This window comes from Poromitra crassiceps (genome assembly GCF_964638095.1).
Source record: "Poromitra crassiceps genome assembly, chromosome: 14".
In the NCBI taxonomy this organism is placed as follows: domain Eukaryota; kingdom Metazoa; phylum Chordata; class Actinopteri; order Beryciformes; family Melamphaidae; genus Poromitra; species Poromitra crassiceps.
Genome location: NC_139633.1, coordinates 33,361,175 through 33,374,278, shown reverse-complemented (window position 1 = coordinate 33,374,278; position 13,104 = coordinate 33,361,175). Strand labels below are relative to the sequence as shown.

Here is a 13,104-nt window from a genome sequence, read left to right as displayed (position 1 = left end):
TGGAAGACCTTCTGCCCCTGTGCAGATACGGTAACCCTGGGGAAAGCCTGGATGTTAAAGAAGATGTTGTGACAGCGGCTAGGCGGTACATGGTGTCACTGTATGAGAGGAGTGACTTCAGTGGTAATTTGGATGCACTGCGAGCCCATCTCTTTGGCAATATCACAGGAGACATGCGTTGCCTTCCACCTACCGAAGATGCCTTCGTTCCAGTTACACCTTCGCCGAGCCCTGCATCAGTTGGCTGTATGCAAGCGAGCACACATGTCTCAACCAACCTACCCTGTTGCAACTGACTTCGGCAGAGAGCTTGTCAGTGGTAAGCTGATGGCAACCATGATGCTGAAGGAGGCAAAACCTGCAGAATTCAAACACACCAAATACTGTCACTGCAAGAAAAGCATGTGTGCCCGAGGATGCTCTTGTGTGAGAGCCAATGTCAAGTGTGTCATCGCATGTCTCTGCACTGGGGACCCCAACAAATGTTCAAGGATTGAACTCACACTTGAAGACAGTGACAGTGATTGAGTTATTTCTCACACTTGAAGACAGTGACAGTGATTGAGTTATTTTGTTCATTGCAAAGTTAATTTTGTTATATTATAGACCTTGTTGCCAGTCTTTTTTCTTTCTTTTTTTAATGTGTTGTGTTCAATAATTTTGTTCAGCTAATGTTTAATTTAATGTTTTCTAGATACTGGTCACAATCTATCCAAAGCTGTATAACAATAATTGTTTTCTTGGCTTGTCATGCAGTGTACATTTTGTGATTAAAATCATTTTGTTGTTTTGAATTTCTTGTGTTACAAGTATTGTCTTTGGGGTACAGGGTTTTGTTAAAACTAAAAACATGTCTCGAGGAATTTCGAGCATAAAGGTAATAAAATCACCACAGATCCATTGATTTTGGGTTGATTTTAATCATCTTTAGTGTGGAATGACTATAATATCTGCTGAAAAGAATGACACATTGGCTGATGTCATATTTCAGGATATAATTACTTACTAACAAAGTAAAGATGAAAATAATGGAGAAAATTCAAAAAACGAGTGCTTTTTTGTAATAGAAAATGGCTATAAATCATTTGGAAAGGTTTTGTAAGTGTATTTCTTAACTTGGTGTTGTCAACACACATGTTCTGTGTACCTGGGATGAATTTATTGACAGCCTACGCAACCCACTGAGGACTTTGAGGAAACAAAACTCTTTCACATTTTTCGGTAAAAAAATAAAGGCTTCATATCCAAAAATGGCCACAACTTTTTTTCGCGAGGTTTCCGACAGAGCAGACCTCTCATTCAGTGGACCTTAATGTCCAAATGAATAGATAAAACACAAAAAAAAAGTATAGCATGCCATGTCAGGTTCAACCCATTTTCTTGAGCTTTTGGGCCTGTGGATCCCTCACTACCAAGAAAGACTACAGTGAAGCCACTTTACAGACAAGCTTGTTCTGAAGAAGAAAAAGAAAAACACAGGTTGCCAGCCAGGCCTGCAAATTTTTTTTTTTTTTTTTTTTTTTTTTTTGATGGGCCCCCCTGACGAGTGGGCCCGTGGCGGCCGCACCCTCTGCCCCGGCGTACGCTCCGCTACAAGCTATGACATTACACCTTTTGGATCTCACCTGGAATTACCACCCACCGCCATAGGTGTCACCCAAGAGAACAAAACTGAAATCTAAGAGATGATCACTTTACATTCAAAACTTTAAAAAAAATGGCAAGTGACCCTAATCATCTTGGGTAATATTAAATTGTGTGTGGTGTAAAAAAATAATAATAATCAGGCGACCCTATTTGAATTCCAGGCGACCCCAAGTTTGGGAACCACTGCTGTAACTACACTGACTTGCGATGGTGAATAGATTATCAAAATTATAATCTATATGAATTTTCTGATGATCGACTAATAATGTTTTAAGTTCATTAAGTACTGTACTACTCACATGGCAGCTGACAATTCTTCTGAAATACGTGAGCATCGCAGTAGTATTTAGTTTAAAATGTACACATGAGAAGAGAACAACAATAGATCGATTATATATATATATAAAAAAGGTAAACATATAAGTAAAAGTACCAAAATATGAGCAAGTGTGTATACGGTATTTGAATATATGTATAATAAAAATATATACTAGGCCATATAAAAAAGTTATTACAAGTGTTTAATATAATGATAAAGTAGCTACATTAGGGACTGGAGGAACACAGTGGTCATACACATCACTTCCCACTAGTTTGGTCACAATGTGATCAGCGCTGTCTGAACCGTCACAAACAGATGAACGCATTAACACTCTTATCTCTCCTGTCTCCCCTTTCTCTCCTGTCTCCCCCACCCCCCCTCTCTCCTGTCTCCTGTCTCCCCCACCCCCCCTCTCTCCTGTCTCCCCCATCTCTCCTGTCTCCCCCCTCTCTCCTGTCTCCCCCACCCCCCCCTCTCTCCTGTCTCCCCCACCCCCCCTCTCTCCTGTCTCCCCCATCTCTCCTGTCTCCCCCCTCTCTCCTGTCTCCCCCACCCCCCCCTCTCTCCTGTCTCCCCCACCCCCCCCTCTCCTGTCTCCCCCATCTCTCCTGTCTCCCCCCTCTCTCCTGTCTCCCCCATCACCCCTCTCTCCTGTCTCCCCCATCTCCCCATCTCTCCTGTCTCCCCCATCCCCCCTCTCTCCTGTCTCCCCCATCCCCCCTCTCTCCTGTCTCCCCCATCTCCCTGCCCCCCTCTCTCCTGTCTCCCCCATCTCCCTGCCCCCCCTCTCTCCTATCTCCCCCATCTCCCTGTCCTCCCTCTCTCCTATCTCCCCCATCTCCCCGTCCCACCTCTCTCCTGTCTCCCCCATCTCCCTGCCCCCCTCTCTCTCCTGTCTCCCCCATCTCCCTGCCCCCCTCTCTCTCCTGTCTCCCCCATCTCCCTGCCCCCCTCTCTCTCCTGTCTCCCCCATCTCCCTGCCCCCCCTCTCTCCTGTCTCCCCCATCTCCCTGTCCCCCCTCTCTCCTGTCTCCCCCATCTCCCTGCCCCCCTCTCTCTCCTGTCTCCCCCATCTCCCTGCCCCCCCTCTCTCCTGTCTCCCCCATCTCCCTGTCCCCCCTCTCTCCTGTCTCCCCCATCTCCCTGCCTCTCCTGTCTCCCCCATCTCCCTGCCCCCCCTCTCTCCTGTCTCCCCCATCTCCCTGTCCCCCCTCTCTCCTGTCTCCCCCATCTCCCTGCCTCTCCTGTCTCCCCCATCTCCCTGCCCCCCTTCTCTCCTGTCTCCCCCATCTCCCTGTCCCCCCTCTCTCCTATCTCCCCCATCTCCCTGTCCCCCCTCTCTCCTGTCTCCCCCATCTCCCTGTCCCCCCACTCTCCTATCTCCCCCATCTCCCCGTCCCCCCTCTCTCCTGTCTCCCCCATCCCCCCTCTACCCCGTCCCCCCTCCCTCCTGTCTCCCCCATCCCCCTTCTCTCCTGTCTTCCCGATCTCCGTGTCCCCCTTCTCTCCTGTCTTCCTCTCCCCCTCTCAGGTCAGAAGTCCCGTGTGAGTGAACCGACCTATAGAAGGTAACTCATCCTGAGGACTCATGAGGTTGTCTTGATTTGACCGTAGCTGCCCAAAATCTACTTCCCAAAAGTAGATTTATTTGACTGTTTTATTTTTTTTATTTTTTACTCTCAATTTTCTTCCCTTGTTTGTGTGTTTAGAAGAAAATTGAGGACCTACAATGACAAAGGGATTCATGCAAGGCTGTTATTTTGTTTGTTTTATTTGTATATATTTTTATTCCATTTATGTAAGGATTCCTGTTTTTACCAGAACACTCCCATTGCTTTTGAATAGTGTCCCTGGTTTAACCTCTAACCCAGGGGCACTCAATTAAAATTCAAAGAGGTCCAGTTAGAGAAAATGTCCTCAAGCAAAGGTCCGGAACATTCTAACGTAGCTTGTGCTATGATTCAGTGCCATTGAACTCAATGATTGAAGTAGCCTAATGGTACAATGTCTGTATGTAGTCAACAACTGACTGTTAAATCAAAATAAACATCAACAATGGTTATTTACAGTTTTCATATTTAACTGGATTAATTATACATAACTAGCCTACTATAATAAATAAAGTATATTTTCTCATTTCAAGTAAAATAATGCATTTAAAAATAACAAACAAGAGTGCTTTGGAAAAATGTGCATCTTAAAATGAAGTGCTTTAATTAAAGATAAATAAGTTTCCCCTTTTCTTCACTCCATTTCACATTTAACACTCTCAGCCAACAAACAACCTTTTCTCTTGAGAGAAGTGAGCTCCCTATCTATCTATCTATCTGTCTGTCTGTCTGTCTGTCTGTCTGTCTGTCTGTCTGTCTGTCGATCAACCTCGCATGCTGTTGCGTTGGGCAGTGAGTGTGCCCTGGTGTGTGTATGCATGTTTGCTTGTGTGTGGCGCTTCCATAGACCGGTCAGGATCGCACCGCACTTCACACGAGACATACTGGTTTTGATCTGCCCATAAGAACAATGAATGGACGTGTAAGAGTGGTTTCTTTTGAGCACACCATGTGAAATTACTATCTCAGTATCTCTCGCCTCGCGTCGCCTCCCCTCCGTCCGTGTGTCTCGCAGCACCACTCGAAGCAAAAGAGAGAAACGATTCGCTTATTTGATTGGCCGAGTAGCATCACGTGTGATGATTTACAGCGCATGCATTGGTCTGTGAGCTTCCTGGCAGATAAACCAGTAGTACCGTAAATACTATAAAAGCATGTGACGGTTAAAATAGAAATGCTCCGTGAAAATATAAGTTATCAATGATTTGTAGGTTATAGGGCTCGGTCCGGATAGGAGGCCGTCTCGGTCCGGATGCGGACCGGAGTCCGGACTTTGAGGATCGCCGCTCTAACCGCTTCCGTGTGTTTTCTTGATCACATCTGTTTCATTCTAGGTATTCTCTCTTACCTGTGGATTACGTTCTGAGTTTGATCAGCTGTTCAGTCACTCTTCTCACTAACTGTGTGTGTGTGTGTGTGTGTGTGTGTGTGTGTGTGTGTGTGTGTGTGTGTTCTAGGCAGAGCAGTGTGAAGGTTGAGCTGTCCAGTGAGAGTCTGGCTGAAAAGCTGGTGGTGTGGTTGACCTCAGCAGGTAAGATCAGAGGTCAGAATGGGCAGACTTGTTCAAAAGAAAGGCCACGAACGAAGGAAGGGCATCTGGCTAGCACTCGCCTACCACCACCAGAGACCCGGGTTCAGTTCCTACCACCACATACCGCTTTCAGACAGACACGGTTCTGGTTCTGGCTCCGGCTCCGTTCTGGGGTCTCAGAACCTTGGTGCTTTCTGGTGAACCAGCCTGTGTTCACACCAGTTTAAGCGGAACCAAAGTGGGAGGACATTATTCGGTAGTCCTTCTTCAGTTTTTTAAGTTTATTAATTATTTGGTCTGGCATTCGAGTGAACCCTGCCTTGGCCCTCTCTTCCGCAAGTTCGGCATACGACTTGCTCCTTCTTGTACTGCTTTCTAGCTTTTCTTGAGATTCGGTAGATGCCCAAATCGCCACTAAACATTTGGTTTCCTCAGGAGACCACTGCAAATTATTTTTCTCCATGTTGTCACTGCCTTCTTCTCCTTCCTGCTCGTTTTCACAGCCTAGAATGAGACACGCCCCACTGATGATGTCACGGTTCACAAAGAAAAAACAACTATTTTTTGGTTGCGCTGAGAACCAACTTTTCAGGTTCCGAACCAATAATTATTTCGGTCTGAACGCACCGGCTGGTTCAAATTTGGGTTCGGGAACCGGAACCGGCACGGAGCCCTGCCGGTGTGAAAGCCCTACCAGAGACCCGGGTTCAGTTCCCAGCAGCCGTACTTCCGGCTTGGTCAGATGTTTCTACAAACAGAATTGGCCGTGTCTGCTCTGCTGGTGGGAAGCCGGTGGGATATGAGTCCTGGTCGCTGCACTAGCGCCTCCTCTGGTCGGTTGGTGCATCTGTTCAGTGGGAGGGGAACTGGGGGAATAGCGGAGCGGAGCACAGCTGAGATGAAAAACACATATTTGATGCTGTCCTCCTATCTCATTAATTCACAACACAGTTTGGTGAGCTAATTTACCTGTTGGGACACACAATAAAAACAATTACAGATGGGGTTCACCCAAAACGAGCAGCTAGCCCAAACAGCGGTGAGATGTCACTGTTGGGGAGATTTGATTTATCAACACAGTACCTAAAATAAGCCAAATGTCAGATAGATCAGACCACTGTGTTTAACTAGGCTAACTAGGCTATAGCAGAAAATGGCAACAGAAATAAACAAACAAGTTTGTGATTTCTCCACAATTTAAATCAATCTGCAGGCATCTACCCGGAAGTACCTGTTGTTGTTAACTCAAGGTCATGGTGATTCGGTCTATCGGGACTTACCCCCCCCAGATTTCCTGCGAAACGGCTCTCCACTCGATCCGAAAACCCCGCAGGCAAGATGGCCGCCCACACTCCCCTCCTTACCTGGCAGAATTCCTCCCCCATAAAGTAACATATCTTGGCCAATAAGTATGTAACATACAAAATAAAACAACCCGTAATATCTTAATTTTATGTAGAATGCAGAGGACATGTAACTGTTTAGTTAAACTTGCATTCCAGGAATATTGTGCTCTAAAGATGACGATAGTGGCTCGAGACTGTTTCGTCCTGAAACCCACACGCTTTGCGGTGGTGGTTTTAGCGTAACCTATGTGGGATTCGAGGCGTAACCTATGTGGGGTTTGGCGTAACCTATATGGGATTCGAAATAACGCATCCGAGATATAAAACGTTATGAATATAGCCACGTTATAAACAACAAACTAACGCTGGTGATCCGTATGGAAACAGTGTTACTCGAAATGGTTAAAAGTTCTATCAATTTGGTCATTTAGTGGCGTTTTACTGCCATGTAACATAACTAACTAGCGGCTAACATTAGCCACAGTAGGCATTACCCATGGATGCATTGCTCTTAAAGGGCTCGCGCCGCGTGAACTACAGTAATAATCAATGGGGAAAAAAACAATTTTTCACATGAGTGGGGCGCGTGCTAAACCCACCGTGACGTCAGGATGTACCAAATCTCCCATTCATTTGAAGGCACAAAAAAAGCAGTGTTCAACCCATAGAGGGAACTTATGCTGCTGAAATGATACAAATGGTACAATGGCAACAGTTTGGTCTCAAATGTGGAAATTTTGACCAGTATTCTTCACACACCACCCCCAAAGTCATATTGGTTAAAAGCTGAAAAAAGGTGTTTTGGGGGTAAGTTACACTTTAACCACCAAAGTAACACCCTTCCCCCTCCTTTCATTGGTCCAGGCTTTACCCTGAAGGACCTGGAGTCCGTCCCCTTTGGCGTGGCTCTGCCAATCAGGGAGGCCATCTACCGTTGCCGGGAGCAGCCGTGTTCCGATTGGTCCGAGGAGGTCTGTCTGTTGATTGGGCGACAGGACCTGACCAAACAGGCCCACAAGATGACAGTGGCCAAGGGCAAAGCTGTGAGTGTGAATGAACTTTACTTTTTTTTTATTGTCATTTAGCAGACGCTTTTATCCAAAGCGACGTACAACAGATTAAAATACATCACACAATTAAACATAGCAGAATAATGGAAATAGATTAAAACAGACAATATGTGATCATGATAAAAATATGCATAGATAAAAATGATCAAGAGTGCAGATTATTACAGTGTATGAACAGCAGAGGGAGAGATAGGAAAATCTCTCCCTGAAAGAGTCATTTCTGCTTGTGTGTTGTTGACCCTCTTTGGGCTACACGTTACTGTATCTGAGCAGAGGCTGTGGTCGGCTCCCAACCTCCTCCTGCTGGATCCCTCTGATGTGAGACAACATCACATGGAGCAGATGGAAGAGAGCCGAGCTGAGCAGGATCACAAATATGTTCATTTGTGCGACAACTCTCGTAAAGATGACTAGATGTCACTGAATTTGTATTGAGAAGTTAGAGTTTCAGAGAATGTAAACTCTTCTACATCTGTTATTACTTCTGTCACGTTTTGCACAGAATCACCAACACAGAAGCATAACGCTCACACTGTGGAGATACCTACAGTGTGTTGTAGCTACAGCATAATGCTCACACTGCTGGAGATATCTACAGTGTGTTGTAGCTACAGCATAATGCTCACACTGTGGAGATACCTACAGTGTGTTGTAGCTACAGCATAATGCTCACACTGCTGGAGATACCTACAGTGTGTTGTAGCTACAGCATAATGCTCACACTGCTGGAGATACCTACAGTGTGTTGTAGCTACAGCATAATGCTCACACTGCTGGAGATACCTACAGTGTGTTGTAGCTACAGCATAATGCTCACACTGTGGAGATACCTACAGTGTGTTGTAGCTACAGCATAATGCTCACACTGCTGGAGATACCTACAGTGTGTTGTAGATACAGCATAATGCTCACACTGCTGGAGATACCTACAGTGTGTTGTAGCTACAGCATAATGCTCACACTGCTGGAGATATCTACAGTGTGTTGTAGCTACAGCATAATGCTCACACTGTGGAGATACCTACAGTGTGTTGTAGCTACAGCATAATGCTCACACTGTGGAGATACCTACAGTGTGTTGTAGCTACAGCATAATGCTCACACTGTGGAGATACCTACAGTGTGTTGTAGCTACAGCATAACGCTCACACTGTGGAGATACCTACAGTGTGTTGTAGCTACAGCATAATGCTCACACTGTGGAGATACCTACAGTGTGTTGTAGCTACAGCATAATGCTCACACTGCTGGAGATACCTACAGTGTGTTGTAGCTACAGCATAATGCTCACACTGTGGAGATACCTACAGTGTGTTGTAGCTACAGCATAATGCTCACACTGCTGGAGATACCTACAGTGTGTTGTAGCTACAGCATAATGTTCACACTGTGGAGATACCTACAGTGTGTTGTAGCTACAGCATAATGTTCACACTGTGGAGATACCTACAGTGTGTTGTAGCTACAGCATAACGCTCACACTGCTGGAGATACCTACAGTGTGTTGTAGCTACAGCATAATGCTCACACTGTGGAGATACCTACAGTGTGTTGTAGCTACAGCATAACGCTCACACTGTGATACCTACAGTGTGTTGTAGCTACAGCATAATGTTCACACTGTGGAGATACCTACAGTGTGTTGTAGCTACAGCATAACGCTCACACTGCTGGAGATATCTACAGTGTGTTGTAGCTACAGCATAATGTTCACACTGTGGAGATACCTACAGTGTGTTGTAGCTACAGCATAATGCTCACACTGCTGGAGATATCTACAGTGTGTTGTAGCTACAGCATAATGCTCACACTGTGGAGATACCTACAGTGTGTTGTAGCTACAGCATAATGCTCACACTGCTGGAGATACCTACAGTGTGTTGTAGCTACAGCATAATGCTCACACTGCTGGAGATATCTACAGTGTGTTGTAGCTACAGCATAATGCTCACACTGCTGGAGATACCTACAGTGTGTTGTAGCTACATCATAATGCTCACACTGTGGAGATACCTACAGTGTGTTGTAGCTACAGCATAATGCTCACACTGCTGGAGATATCTACAGTGTGTTGTAGCTACAGCATAATGCTCACACTGCTGGAGATACCTACAGTGTGTTGTAGCTACAGCATAACGCTCACACTGTGGAGATACCTACAGTGTGTTGTAGCTACAGCATAATGTTCACACTGCTGGAGATACCTACAGTGTGTTGTAGCTACAGCATAATGCTCACACTGCTGGAGATATCTACAGTGTGTTGTAGCTACAGCATAATGCTCACACTGCTGGAGATACCTACAGTGTGTTGTAGCTACAGCATAATGCTCACACTGCTGGAGATACCTACAGTGTGTTGTAGATACAGCATAATGCTCACACTGCTGGAGATACCTACAGTGTGTTGTAGCTACAGCATAATGCTCACACTGCTGGAGATACCTACAGTGTGTTGTAGCTACAGCATAATGCTCACACTGCTGGAGATACCTACAGTGTGTTGTAGCTACAGCATAATGCTCACACTGCTGGAGATACCTACAGTGTGTTGTAGATACAGCATAATGCTCACACTGCTGGAGATACCTACAGTGTGTTGTAGCTACAGCATAATGCTCACACTGCTGGAGATACCTACAGTGTGTTGTAGCTACAGCATAATGCTCACACTGCTGGAGATACCTACAGTGTGTTGTAGCTACAGCATAATGCTCACACTGCTGGAGATATCTACAGTGTGTTGTAGCTACAGCATAATGCTCACACTGCTGGAGATACCTACAGTGTGTTGTAGCTACAGCATAATGCTCACACTGCTGGAGATACCTACAGTGTGTTGTAGCTACAGCATAATGCTCACACTGCTGGAGATACCTACAGTGTGTTGTAGCTACAGCATAATGCTCACACTGCTGGAGATATCTACAGTGTGTTGTAGCTACAGCATAATGCTCACACTGCTGGAGATACCTACAGTGTGTTGTAGCTACAGCATAACGCTCACACTGCTGGAGATACCTACAGTGTGTTGTAGCTACAGCATAATGCTCACACTGTGGAGATACCTACAGTGTGTTGTAGTTACAGCATAACGCTCACACTGCTGGAGATACCTACAGTGTGTTGTAGCTACAGCATAATGCTCACACTGTGATACCTACAGTGTGTTGTAGCTACAGCATAATGCTCACACTGCTGGAGATACCTACAGTGTGTTGTAGCTACAGCATAATGCTCACACTGTGGAGATACCTACAGTGTGTTGTAGCTACAGCATAATGCTCACACTGTGGAGATACCTACAGTGTGTTGTAGCTACAGCATAATGCTCACACTGCTGGAGATACCTACAGTGTGTTGTAGCTACAGCATAACGCTCACACTGTGGAGATACCTACAGTGTGTTGTAGCTACAGCATAATGCTCACACTGCTGGAGATACCTACAGTGTGTTGTAGCTACAGCATAATGCTCACACTGCTGGAGATACCTACAGTGTGTTGTAGCTACAGCATAACGCTCACACTGCTGGAGATACCTACAGTGTGTTGTAGCTACAGCATAACGCTCACACTGCTGGAGATACCTACAGTGTGTTGTAGCTACAGCATAACGCTCACACTGTGGAGATACCTACAGTGTGTTGTAGCTACAGCATAACGCTCACACTGCTGGAGATACCTACAGTGTGTTGTAGCTACAGCATAATGCTCACACTGTGGAGATACCTACAGTGTGTTGTAGCTACAGCATAATGCTCACACTGCTGGAGATACCTACAGTGTGTTGTAGCTACAGCATAATGCTCACACTGTGGAGATACCTACAGTGTGTTGTAGCTACAGCATAATGCTCACACTGCTGGAGATACCTACAGTGTGTTGTAGCTACAGCATAATGCTCACACTGCTGGAGATACCTACAGTGTGTTGTAGCTACAGCATAATGCTCACACTGTGGAGATACCTACAGTGTGTTGTAGCTACAGCATAACGCTCACACTGTGGAGATACCTACAGTGTGTTGTAGCTACAGCATAACGCTCACACTGTGGAGATACCTACAGTGTGTTGTAGCTACAGCATAATGCTCACACTGCTGGAGATACCTACAGTGTGTTGTAGCTACAGCATAATGCTCACACTGCTGGAGATACCTACAGTGTGTTGTAGCTACAGCATAACGCTCACACTGCTGGAGATACCTACAGTGTGTTGTAGCTACAGCATAATGCTCACACTGTGGAGATACCTACAGTGTGTTGTAGCTACAGCATAACGCTCACACTGTGGAGATACCTACAGTGTGTTGTAGCTACAGCATAACGCTCACACTGTGGAGATACCTACAGTGTGTTGTAGCTACAGCATAATGCTCACACTGCTGGAGATACCTACAGTGTGTTGTAGCTACAGCATAACGCTCACACTGCTGGAGATACCTACAGTGTGTTGTAGCTACAGCATAACGCTCACACTGCTGGAGATACCTACAGTGTGTTGTAGCTACAGCATAATGCTCACACTGCTGGAGATACCTACAGTGTGTTGTAGCTACAGCATAATGCTCACACTGTGGAGATACCTACAGTGTGTTGTAGCTACAGCATAATGCTCACACTGTGGAGATACCTACAGTGTGTTGTAGCTACAGCATAATGCTCACACTGCTGGAGATACCTACAGTGTGTTGTAGCTACAGCATAATGCTCACACTGCTGGAGATACCTACAGTGTGTTGTAGCTACAGCATAACGCTCACACTGTGGAGATACCTACAGTGTGTTGTAGCTACAGCATAATGCTCACACTGCTGGAGATACCTACAGTGTGTTGTAGCTACAGCATAATGCTCACACTGCTGGAGATACCTACAGTGTGTTGTAGCTACAGCATAACGCTCACACTGTGGAGATACCTACAGTGTGTTGTAGCTACAGCATAATGCTCACACTGTGGAGATACCTACAGTGTGTTGTAGCTACAGCATAATGCTCACACTGCTGGAGATACCTACAGTGTGTTGTAGCTACAGCATAACGCTCACACTGCTGGAGATACCTACAGTGTGTTGTAGCTACAGCATAATGCTCACACTGTGGAGATACCTACAGTGTGTTGTAGCTACAGCATAATGCTCACACTGCTGGAGATACCTACAGTGTGTTGTAGCTACAGCATAATGCTCACACTGCTGGAGATACCTACAGTGTGTTGTAGCTACAGCATAATGCTCGCACTGTGGAGATACCTACAGTGTGTTGTAGCTACAGCATAACGCTCACACTGCTGGAGATACCTACAGTGTGTTGTAGCTACAGCATAATGCTCACACTGTGGAGATACCTACAGTGTGTTGTAGCTACAGCATAATGCTCACACTGCTGGAGATACCTACAGTGTGTTGTAGCTACAGCATAATGCTCGCACTGTGGAGATACCTACAGTGTGTTGTAGCTACAGCATAACGCTCACACTGCTGGAGATACCTACAGTGTGTTGTAGCTACAGCATAATGCTCACACTGCTGGAGATACCTACAGTGTGTTGTAGATACAGCATAATGCTCACACTGCT

General features: G+C 45.7%; 1 protein-coding gene across 1 annotated transcript in view; it reads left to right on the top strand.

The window, feature by feature from the left end:
* Positions 1 to 13,104, top strand: part of anapc1 (anaphase promoting complex subunit 1) — a gene marked incomplete at its 5' end in the record, with an annotated part of 254,294 nt that overhangs the window by 107,364 nt on the left and 133,826 nt on the right. The window contains 3 exons of the mRNA XM_083650747.1: positions 3,501 to 3,537; positions 5,037 to 5,110; positions 7,321 to 7,499. Of these exons, the coding sequence (XP_083506873.1) occupies positions 3,501 to 3,537; positions 5,037 to 5,110; positions 7,321 to 7,499 (290 nt within the window). The remainder of the gene's footprint in view (positions 1 to 3,500; positions 3,538 to 5,036; positions 5,111 to 7,320; positions 7,500 to 13,104) is intronic.